Consider the following 12,439-nt stretch of genomic DNA (forward strand, 5'->3'; position numbering starts at 1 on the left):
AGTATGAGCCTAAAATTAAAGGCTTTCGCCTTAAAAACATGCAGGCATAGAGAGTGCCCATGACACAATCAAAGATAAGGGCCTCTGCCCAGAAAGGAAGCGCTCACCTTGAGGAGAAGTCGGGTGCGCTGGTTCTGGTTCTCGGCGACGCCGAGCAGTCCCTCGGTGTCGATGGTGAACAGCCCCTGCTCGGGACAGTAGGCCGCCCAAACGCCAATGGTGCACGACTCCTGCTGAGGAGACGTCTGAAACACCTGCCGCCCATCGTAGAAGGTGTGGTTCAGGGTGTGAGACTTGCCCTCGCCCGTGTTACCAAAGATGGAGACCACCTTGACTGATGTCTCGGGCCGGCAGCCCAGCTTGGCTGCAAGCTCTGCTGCTGACGACACCTGGCAGAAGGGGGTAAAAAGAAATCATCATCATTATCATTTATCTAAAAGGCCCTTGGCCTAGGGCATTACATAGGGGGGGGGGGGGCAGTCATTACATAATACAGTGGTCGGTAACATCAACAAGAAAAAATGATGTATTGAAGTTTCGATCTGTTAATAATATAGTAATAGCTCCTGCTAAGAAAGGCAAGGTGCAGAGTTCATGTTGAACATTAACATTATCAATATTGTCAAAAGTATCAACACTAAGAAAGACACAGCGGCTCAAGAACAACTTGGAGAAAGATAAGAACACACGCACACACTCAAAAACACGACAAAATAACTCAGCCCTTGAAATGTGCTGTTAATAACTGCCTGAATTTATTAGGTCCTATTTCAGTAACTATGAAATCAGGCAGGTCATTCCACAATGTAATGGAGCTAGGTTGCAAATCACACAGAAATTACCGTACTTAAACAACTGTAGCGCGAACATGATTACGACATGAAGGTCATTTTTGCTGGCGCACACACACACACAATTATGGGGGCACCTAAGCAATTCTCATGACGTGTAAATGCGAGAGCACGTCGCGTTTTGCCATAACATCGTCAACGCCAACACCAATGGATCCAATGAACGCCAGCGGCATAAATTAGTGGTTTTTGAGGAAATGAAGTGGCGCAGTGACTACCTCACTTCTTGGTGGACACCTCAACCGCACTGTTTGCTCCAGTGCTGCGTTTCGGCCACAAAGTTGTCAACACCAATGCCAACGAAAGCCAGTGGCCTAAATTAGTGGTTTTTGAGGAAATGAAATGGCGCACTAACTGTCTCACTTCTTGGTGGACATGTCAACAGTGCTGTCTGCTTTAGAGCCGCGTTTCTGCAAGAGCGCTGTCAACGCCAACGAACCCAATGAGTGCTGGCAGCCTAATGCTCCAGGAGGGGCGATAAAGTCATTCGCGTGCCGTCTTTCTGCTACATGCACCTGCCACGTGTTTCCGATGATGGCGGGGTTTTACACAATGAGCCAAGTAATGTTCTCGCATTAAAAATGGTGCAATTATCTCGCAACATTGATTCAGCTATAAGGTGAGGGATGATTCCTTGTTCCTATCACCATAAGAAAAAAAGTAACATTATGTTCAAGTACTAAGTATGGCACGTTCACTCATGAAAACATTCCTGCGCACTGCCATCGTCGATACACAACACCTCATTGCAGAGATCTTGCTGCCACTGTTTACTTATCAAACTTTGCACTCTTATCACTTTTTTCTTATGGCTTCCTGGATCTTTGTCAAGTTGTTTGTACAGCTTTTAGCCCACGCAACCATCCAGTTGCTGGAAAATAAATTTGATTTGATTGAATGAAAATGAAAAGAACACACACAGTGGAATTTCGATTATGCATCCCCATTCATGAAATGACCTGCACTTTACGACGAACTGTCTCAGGCCTGGCGAATCTCCCATAGCGATAATGCAGAAACTTTGACTGTACAAGTGAAAAATATGCAAGCCCTGCTTTGTATAATGGCCAGTGGGAACCGTCGAGAAAAAGAAGCTGATGGAGCACTTTATCGACATCCGTCATGTCAGCCCAGTCAGTTCCAGATAGAAATCAAGACAAGAGACGTGCGTGCAGCAATGCGATCGAGCGCAGGGCAATCTGTGATGACGGCTCAGACTCTTGATTCTGCGCATGCAACCCACGCCCGTCAGTGCAAAGCGGCTGACGCCTGGCCAGTTTTTCAGCGTGCTTCACTGACGAAGGTGCTATGGAAATCAACTGTACGTTCATACCAGCAGGTGGTAACGAGATCAGATGTTTTTAGGATAATCGGCAGCTAGTTCGAAAGCGCTTTCTGCTGAGGCTTTAGGTGCAGAGCGTATTAAGGCCTTGCAACACCACGCAAGTGGCATGCTGTCATCCGCAGGGCCGAACATCGCTGCAGGGAGCGTGCCGCTGGCGTTGGTGCACTCAAGCCTAGCATTTGCGTCGTGGTCGAACGTCGCATCTTCTTTTAAGGCGGAAGCCTTTAACGTCTCATCGTCGTAAGCAGGAGTTGTCCACAAAAATGTCACGCTTTTCAGTTGGTCGAAACGGTCGTGACGTCACGTTGCACGAATTTCGAACGGGGCCAATTGTACTTTGGCTAGTGGCCATGTAACCAATTAAAGGGATCGTATAATGATGCTCCAAGTACGTGGGACTGAGTTTAGTTAATTGCTTAATTACCCAATTAGCCTAATTAACCCTTCTAGTCAGGCCAGATAAATAAAACCGAGTAGGAAATTGGTCAAGTTCGGGAATCGAACTCCGGTCTCTAGAGTCTAACCGCTCCGCCATGCCACTCGATGGTTTGGAATGAACAAAGGCGCATCTAGTGAATACGGTGTCTTCCTTCACTCCCATCTTCCTCCCTTCCCATTACGGCAAGGTTTAGGTGTGCACCCAGATATGCGAGACAGATACATTTCCTTTCCTCAAAAACCAATTTACCGACAACATGGCGTACAACCGAACAGGCAATGGCGTTCTATGGACTCCCCAGCAGCATTGCAAGACGCTGTCGCGTTTCACTCCTAGAGGCAAAGCCTAACATCTTAACAACACATCAGTGTCACAAGCAGCAACAACGTGCTTAAGGCTTTCGCCTCACCACACTTTAGGTGAACAAAGTGCCCCCCTGAATTTTTTTCCTATAAGATGCGAGCTAGACACAACTGCCTCCAGTCACAGAGTGACAGCAGTTCTAGAGGAGGTCTGAACAGAAAGACATGTCGCTGGCACGGTCGCATTGCGCACTGCAAAATGTCTTTGAGCGGTCAGAGTAGCCAAATCCTAGTGCGTTTTACAAAGTGCTTTAGAGGCGCATGTGACACCTACTTAATGCGCAGTGACAGGAGCGCATACTTGCCTCAGTGAAAACTGTGTCTTCGACACCGAAAAGCCTGACTGTGCGTTGTCTCAGAATTAATTCTTGCAGAATGAAAATGGGCGCTTTCATAATGTGCAAAGAAAAGAATTTCACTAATCATTGAAAGCCAGGTAGTGGACGCATTTATTATGTGACTGTGCCAGTTGTGCTTGATTTCTGATTACCCAACACCAAGATTATACGATGGTTTCATGCTTTCCCCTAGCCCACATATAATAAGAGGTTTTTTTCTAGGTTTAAGCATCTCAAATTTCCACCAAGTATTATATATGTGGATGCAGACCATTACCAGCCCGAATTTGCAGTTCCGGTCTAGTTACTACTCAGAGCCATCACCATCAGGCTTCCAGTGAGAGAAGGTGCTATTAGTGGTTCATTTCGATGCCATTCCACCATGCTGACCTTCTTTCTTTCTTCTTTCCAAACAGCTAAATCTAATAACAAAAATTATCCACATAATTCAGAAAAGTATAAACAAGGGAGGAAAACCAAACAGTCTGTCAATATACACAGAGCTTTTCACAAAGACATGGTCAAGTTTGGCAAATCACTATACTCCGTTTCATACATAGCTGTCAACGCTGCCAAAGGTACGAAAGTAGTCCGCTGCAAAAAACAAGCAAAATGTATCCGTCCGCCTCGCGTCGTGGCTGAGTGGTACGATGCGCGCGCCTGTGTGTTCATTTTACAAAGGGCCTAGGTTCGACTCCCGGCTGGGGTGTTTTTTTTATTATTGTTTTTTATTTTTCTTTAAAGATTCATTAGGTAGAAACTCGAAACTGTCAAACTCTAATACCTACTTTGAAAAACACAGCGCTGTTTACTTGTCTCGAAGGGAAAAGGCAGTGTAGTGTACGGCACACATACGATGTAACTTGAGTCGGATGGCGTTGACTGCAAAGCTGTCATATTTAACACTGCGATAGCTAGATATGGTCACCTTGCTAGGTCGTTTTTACGGTGATCTTATTCTAGAGCGAGACCTTCCTTCTTGAACCTCGCAACTGTCCGAGGGCTCACCCCGATCATCTCGCCCACAGTTTCGAGAACTTGACGCACATTCTTCTCCGGGAAGCGCTTCCTTACGCTAGAGTAAAAGTTGACAATAACCTGCTTGGAGTCTTTCGAAATTTTCGGAGACTTCAGCTTGGAGAACAGGCGAGCAGGAGATGTTTTTGAAGCCGCAGTGGGCGAAGAAAACAAGCGAGCAGGCGATAGCGGTGCCATTTTTGCATACTCGGAAACCGAAAGACGAAAGCAGACGACATCACCGTCCGGCCTAGCTGCAAAAACCTGATACAGGAGGAGCCGAAAAAAAACCCAGAAAACTAAGGCACTCTGTTTTGAAGAACATTAAAGAAAAAGCAATCTTTTTGCAAAATAAAACACCATCATCATTATACTGCAATATCAACCAACATATACTTTAATTTTGAGTTCATTACTCTTTTCACTTTCGACGCGCTACATTACGATGCGGACGAGGAGCGCGAACAGGCGCCGCAGCCAAGGCTGCGTTGACAGCTATGTATGAAACGGAGTATACTTCTAGTGCACTGGTTGTGACGATGGAATTTTTTATGGTGCAAGGGCACCTGTGGCCAAAGAGCGCCATGGCACAAGGTTTCTTTTTTTTTTTTTTCTTCTACTCAAGGCGAGGTCACAGACCCATTTCCCAAGCATTTCACCCTAAAGAAGCCGAGCACGTGGCAGGGAAAAGCTTATACAGTCAAGCCCACTTATAACAATATTCAAGTGCCATGAAAATACCATTGTTATAACCAATAAGTGTTATAACAGGGTTGTGCCAAAAAAAAAGAAAAGATGACAAACTTCAGAGCATTTATTGACAGTAAATACCCGGAGGGGTTTGATTGTTCTAATGCCTGTAAAAGATCGTTAAATCAAACTTCAAGGAACCGGAACAATGTACACCGTTCACCGATGACCAAAGCACCGCCATCACTGCGCCACCGGGAGCTTTGCGCACTTCCACGTCACAGTAATCAAGCCAGCTTTTTGGAAGCTATTCTTATGGGAAATTCAAGAAGCATGCAGAACCAAGGGTGCGGTGACAGCTGACAAGAGAAAAACCGCTCTGGCTGCATGCATGCGCGCTGCACCGACTGATTGGGGGCACGCATGGCGTGCGTAGCCAATGCAGCAATGCAGCAGCTCTCCTGACGCAATGACGCCTGCCTCTTTTGCTTTCGTGACGTTGCTGCACCAGCTTAGCCCATTGGTCGGCCCCACACATGCGCACTTTTGTGTTGTAAGCGTGGTTTTGCTGGTGTGGTTGTAGCATTTCCTTTTTTTTTCTGTAATGGTTGACACTCAATTAGCAGACTTAATTGTTATAACCAATAATGTGCCTTGACAGCATTGCTATAAGCAGTTTATTTTACCATAGAACACATGGCAAAGCTGATGGTGCCATGACCGACCATTGTTATATCCGATATATTGTTATAACCAGCATTGTTATAAGTGGGCTTGACTGTGTACCCACCAGTGGGTACCTGATGGCACTGGGGATCAAACCTCGCACTTTCCGCACGCGAGGTGAATGCTAAAATCACTATGCCACCCCTGTGGTGAATGAATAAGCAAAACTGTGAGGCAAGCAAGGCTGTTAGTAAAGGTCCGAGCATGCAAGCAGGCATTCTGATGAGCAAAGAAACCAAATAAGTGACTGCACAAGTGAATTGGACAATCTGCATTCAGCTGTGTGTGTGTGTGCGCGCCTGAAGGTGAACGGTACGTGAGTGAGCGAATGATTGGAGTGCGAACGAGTTGGTGAGAAAGTCACAGGTATAAACAGATGCTGAAAGCTTCAGTGAAGACGTGAAAAGTGGTCAGTGACTCCACAAATGCCCACCTGGAGCACCTCCTTGTCATCCACGAGCAGAACGCTGGTGGACACTGGTGGAGGCGGCTTGCGGTCGTGGCCGCTGTGCGTGCCGCTGACAATGTCTGGCTCGGTGAGAGACTGCAGTGCCATCATGGTGCCGTCCTCCTCATAGGATGAGCTGTAGTAGGGCTCAGCCGACAGGTACTGCTCTTCTTCGTCGTCGGTGCCTCCCTTGTCCGCTGTTGCCGCACTCTGTGCCGCCTCTGCCTGTCGGTCGAGGTAGTAGCGAAAGCGAACCTGCAGGGCAAACAAGTCAGGAAAATAAACGACAAGAAAACTACAGCTGAACCTTGTTATAACGAAGCTGAAGGGGCCCGGCAATTACTTCGTTATAGCCGTAGATTCATTACATCCATGTTCCTTCGATATATCCGATATTTTGTTATAAACCATTTCATTATAAGCAAGTTTGAAATGCTACTGCCCAGACCCAAAAGTTTTGGTACGACTTTATGCCTATAACTTGCGCATGAAGCTGAAAAAAAGAGAAAAAAGGCTGAGATGTCTTTTGTTACCTTTTTCTTTCCTTCCCAAATATACTGAAATAAAAACGGGGAGCCCTTCTACCTTTATGCATTAAACACTTGTGCCCCACTGGAAATATTCCATTTGCCCAACGTCGCCCTTCCTCACCTCTAATTACCAGTTTATCCCGGCTCCACTGCTCATCAGGCTATTAACTACAGTAGATGGTAAAATGGCAGAGCTAGATAAGCAAAAGGCTCTTGCTAAAGCCCCAAATGAGGTTATGTTCCTCTCTGAATGCAAAGTCGCCATTCTGCTATACAGTCAAACCCGTTTATAACGAATAGCGTGATTTAATGCGAATAGTTCGTTATATGAAGTATTTCGTTATAACCGAACCCGCTTTTAACGAACCTTTAACGAACCTCAGTACCAAATTCGTTATACACGAGTTCGTAAGCCGGCTTGCGAAGACGACAGCCGTCAGCGTTTGGGTGCTGCTGCGCATTTCCTCTGATGGCAGACTTGTTTTTCAAGATGGTGCTTAACGTGCTCCTCGGAATCTTGAAGTGCGCGGCAACGTCAGCCTTTTTTTCGCCGCGCTGGGCGCGGCGAATCATCTCGAGTTTTTCGGAAAGCGGCACGGCACGCCGCTGCTTCGTCGTCATCTTGCAGGATGTAGCGGCGGAATGTGTCGGCAGCAAAGTAGGGACGTCCGGAAGCGAGCAGCACGACTTGCAAACGCGAGCAAAGAAAGCTGAGAAGACGTGGGAAAGCGTCGCGGGGCCGCGCATGCGCAGTGGAGGGAGCCCTAAGCTACTGCAGAAAGAGCCTCCCGGGCCGATTGCCCTGCATTTCACGAAAGCGCGGCGCGGGGGTAGGCAGCGGAGCGTCGCGACATGGAACCGGCGCAGTACCGCGTTGGCGGTCCTTTGACGACCGATTGAACGCGATAGCGGCGATCATGGCGATTGCGGCACCGATTGCGGCCCGGAAATGGCTGCCTAGAGATACTGGATGCGGGCACAAAGGCGCGTTGGCGGGCGTTTGGCGAGCGATCGCGCGCGCTGAGAGTTCGCTGTATCCAATGTGTAATTCGTTATAAATAATACATTTCATATGGATAACGATATCACAACTTCGAGTGTTCGTTATAAGGAATAATTCGCTCTATCTGAGTTCGTTATATTCGGGTTTGACTGTAGTGGATTTCTTTATGTATACATATCACCAAGTTCAGGTAGAAATGCAATTTCATCGGTGAAATGTGTGGGGTAAAGTGGTGAATGAGAAGGTAGTCAGTGAAATGAACATATCTAATCAAGATGCCAAAAGAGACACAGATAACAGATATAATCTCGCTATTTGAACTCAATTGATTGAGAATGGCAATCAGGTCACAATATCACACATATTTCACTTAGCTGAAGCAGAACAATGCACCTGAAAAGAGATTAGCAGGAGTTCCTGGGATGCAGCATATAATAAACTGATAAACTGATGGCCAGTTTCACTTAAGAGATCCTAGAATGACAAATAATTACAGAAAAATAAATCAGCCGACAGTATCGTTCTAGGCAAACTTCTTCATGATGCTTTATCAGAGGACGCTCCGAAGATCTCGCTGATTTATTGGTTCATTCTAGCATCTCGAAGCAACGCCGTCGGCTATAAGGCACATCACAGCAGAAGGCTCCAGATTAATTTCGACTACTCTGGTTTCTTCATCATCACCATCATCAGCCTGACTACGCCCACTGCAGGGCAAAGGCCTCTCCCGTGTCTCTCCAATTAACCCTGTCTTTTGCCAGTTGTGGCCATGGTATCCCCGCAAACTTCTTAATCTCATCCACCCACCTAACTTTCTGCCGCCCCCTGCTACCAAATCCAAAAAGCACGGGTGTTTTTGTATTTCGCATCCCTCCAAATGTGGCCACTACAGCTGGGATCCCCACCATCGTCAGCTTGGTTATTCCCACAACAGGACAAATTTAATTTTACAGTGCCAGCTGTATTAGCCAAGTTCGCCAGGTTTCACGTTGTCAGCATCCTAGTTCTGTCCACATGTCCCATTCCGCAACAAAAAGATGCTGATACAAAGCTGCTGGCGCAGGGCGCAGCCTCTCTACCCAGGTCTCCAGCCTATGGTGAACGTCAACATGAGCAACCGAAGTCAAAACCGGAGGCCCTCGAACGAACCATGATGCATAGTACACACTTCCCCTCAGCCAAAAATCCACACAATCGCTCATAGGATACTCATAGGTAAGCACCTGAAATCTTTCATAACTCTAGATTTAAGGTCCATGGTAGAGAGAGGGTGTGGTAGATGGTCCTTTGCGATCACAAAATGAACAAGGGAGGGGAAAAACCTCAGGTTGCTTGAGCCAACGTTTCGACAAGGGGACTTGTCTTCGTCTGGGCCCAGACGAAGACAAGTCCCCTTGTCGAAACGTTGGCTCTAGATTTAAGCGGCAATTAAGATTTAAGGGGGGCCTATGCAATTTTATGAACAATAAATTAAGTTTGAAAGAAAAAATAATATGGCAGTAATAAGCCCAAATTTTAAGTGCTGGCCTCAGATAAGTGCTGGCCTCAGATGACAAAATGCAGGCACTCAGTGGAGTTCTGCACCGTGCCATCACTCTAGAGGGCCTGGTCACCCAGCCTCGCAGAGACTCGCTCCAGTGCAGTGCAAACAAAACCTGCCGGAGGTTTTTATGTAGTGGTGGCTTCTCCGGGTTGGCCAGAGCATGGTTAAAGATGCGCCAGGAATTCTCACCTTCAGGACAGTGACCGAGGTCTGGGGCTTCGTCCGTTGAGGTGAAGTGCAAGACTGTGGCCTGCACTGCCTTCAACATTGCTGGAATAACATTATGGCAGTGCCCCCTCGAGGCAATCCTACAGTAACTTTTCATTACTATCTTATCCTGGGTAAGTCTCCCCTTCCTGCTGAGAGACCCATTAGCTTGTGGACATGGTTCAAGTAGTCCTTCTTAAAAGGACACTGAGGAGAAATTGAAGTTGGCTTGTATCGACAGAATATCAGCTCCTGATTACAAAAACGCCACTCATACTGACAACAAAGCTCTTGTAACGTAGAAAAGAGCAAGAACCAAAATACAGGTATCGCCGCCACAGGCCAAACTCGCAAGTACAAGCGTCATGACGTCATACGACAAAACAGCGTTGCTAGAACCAATGGTTCTAGCAAGACTAGAACACAAGAAGCCACGAATCACTGAGGCGCAGCCAATGCATGCGCAAATCTCCTTGATGTCGCCAGATGGCGCCACGTACCCGGCAGCTACGCACGTGCCTGCAGCATTGGGACCAATCAGCGCCTGCTCACCGGCGATAGGCAGGCTACCGGTATTCTGCTAACGGTGACAAGGTACACGGTATTATAAAGGTGTCTATTTGCGACAACTTCGTTGACTACTTCGAGACCGGGATCCATCATAACGCTGGCAAAACGCCGGCGCAAACGTAAAGGAAGCGACGGTAGCGACGGCCGCAATAGCCGATAGATGCCTTCAACGTGCATCCGGCGGTAGCTTTCTTTTTGGCTGCTGCCAGGCCGCACTGCTGGCCACCAGAAATCACGGAGTCTGCGTTACGTCATGTGCACGTCATGTTTCACATCACTTAGTCCTGTGTCGTCATAAGAGAACTCCAAGTTTGAATCAGAGCGGCGGGAAACACTTTTTCAACTTCGAATCCAAATTTCTTAGAAATAAATGCGTCTTTCGCTGCCAGCCAAGTGGCAACAAAGCCATGAAATGCCGAACTATCGGATTTTGCTTTAAAAAAAATATTAATAGAGCTCTCCTCACTGTCCCTTTAATGTCTACTGGGGTCAAGGTACGAAAAGTGTGGCTGTAACCATTACAAAGAACGGTTGTGTAGCGCAACCCAGTCTTCTCTTGAGACCTCCTGAACAGCATCAGGGCTGCTTCAGTTTCATTTGTCCAGTATTACATTCATTGTTCCTTGGGTGCTTGTGGTCGACTGCCAAGACACCGTTAACCACCACCACTAGGGTCAGGAGGACCGCGGCAGCCACGGCAGGACTCAGAATAAACAGGGTTCACCAACAGGCCCAAGTGCAGTTCGATAACGCACCCACTGCAATGTTTGAGTTGCGTCCACATGTCTTCATCATCAACTTGATCCATACCATTCTCTCTGCTGCTCAAGTGCACTCCTATAAGCCAGGATAGAACAGGCATTCCTGCTCAGCAATACACTACAGAACATGTTTCAAGGAGAACGGAAGCCAAGTTTCCACACTTCTCGGCGGATGTGTACGCAAAGGGCAACAGACGCACCTTGATGTGGGCAAACTTTCGGCTCAGCAGGTGGGCCTGGTAGTCGCAGGCGTAGCACAGGCTGCGGTTGCACGTTTTGCAGTGGATGTCGGCGAGGTTCTCCCGCTGGCAGCTGAAGCCCTCACACAGCAGCTGGGGGTCGGGCTCCACCACAGGAGTACGGGGTTGGTGGTCCCTGAAGCGGGGGTCCTCGTGCAGCAGCAACTCGCACCCCTCACATTGGTTGGTGCCGCAGTCAGCACAGAAGTAGAGCCCACTGCCAAAGGAGGAAAAAAGACATCCCCAAGACTCACTGGGGAGTTTTCTACACTGCCCACTGCAGCGTTAGCTCTTACTCATCACATTTCGAAGTTTCGTGGGGTCTGCTACCACCCTGAGATCACAGCGCCATCTGTGGCAGCAACTAGAAAACAGCACATCTCGCATTCAGACTTCTGTGCCATCTACAATAGCAATGTAGAAATAACCACCTGCCATGTGCCAATGATGATGTCACGGCCTAACGCTCATTACTTCAACGCCTTCCAGATGGTGGCAGCCTTTTTTTTCTCACCAAAAATGATTACAACGGTTCATTACACAAACCAAATGAAATCCGCTTCCTATTTCCTTAGAAGCTGGCTGTAATTACAATCACACGTTGAAATAGCAGTCTGTTGATCCTCACACATTTTGAGTTTGTTTTTTAATGTGCTAAATATTTAACCACAATGCAGTGTCTAAGCGAACATGGGCCTCTTTTGGTGTATAATCTGTGTTACCTACAGCAATGTCATATGAGGATGTCTGATGTCGAAAAGATAATGTAGTCATCATCAGTTTCCTCAAGCGGGGCTTGGATTTGCGTGTCCATCAAAAACCTTTAAGCAACCATGCTGCCACCTTGATATCTCCAGCCAATACAGTTGACTTTCCCATCAAATACTATAGGAAATAGAACTACGCTCGTTTACACATAGCTCACATTAACTTCAACAGGTGACGGCACTCTGATGCTGCCCAGGGTGCAATCGGCAGGAGTGTCCATCTAAAAATGCACTCCCTTGCTAAGCAGTTAAACAAAAAAATACATAGCTTAGTTCACAATCGTCCTTTGACTAAGGTGAGAGCTAAAGACAAACTGAAGTTGGCCTATTTATTCATTCATTTATACTTATTGTAATAACCACAGCACCACAAAATAGCATTACAGTGGGAGGAGGAATAACATACATAAGAAAGCAAGTAACAAAAGGTAATGCATAGAATGCAACCAAGACATCAACAGTGCAGCCCACAAACAAGGTAAGGATTTATAGAGACTATGTGAATACACCACTGGACCTGCATGAAACAACTTCAGATAACCCATTCCAATCTCTTATACACCTTGGGAAAACAGAATACTTGTGCATGTCAGACCAACAGGT

At 47.0% G+C, this 12,439-nt stretch overlaps 1 protein-coding gene across 3 annotated transcripts in view; it reads right to left on the bottom strand.

Annotated features, from left to right (window-relative positions):
* The window catches only part of LOC149332667 (zinc finger FYVE domain-containing protein 1-like), a 44,286-nt gene that overhangs the window by 25,766 nt on the left and 6,081 nt on the right, over window positions 1–12,439 (bottom strand). For all 3 annotated transcript variants that reach the window (XM_089558235.1, XM_089558237.1, XM_089558236.1), the window contains 3 exons: window positions 11,031–11,286; window positions 6,202–6,471; window positions 108–389 (listed from right to left, as the gene is read on the bottom strand). In XM_089558235.1, coding sequence (XP_089414361.1) covers window positions 108–389; window positions 6,202–6,471; window positions 11,031–11,286 — 808 coding nt within the window. The remainder of the gene's footprint in view (window positions 1–107; window positions 390–6,201; window positions 6,472–11,030; window positions 11,287–12,439) is intronic.

This window comes from Amblyomma mixtum, chromosome 8 (assembly GCF_055824585.1).
Source record: "Amblyomma mixtum isolate Tamu chromosome 8, ASM5582458v1, whole genome shotgun sequence".
Classification (NCBI taxonomy): Eukaryota; Metazoa; Arthropoda; class Arachnida; order Ixodida; family Ixodidae; genus Amblyomma; species Amblyomma mixtum.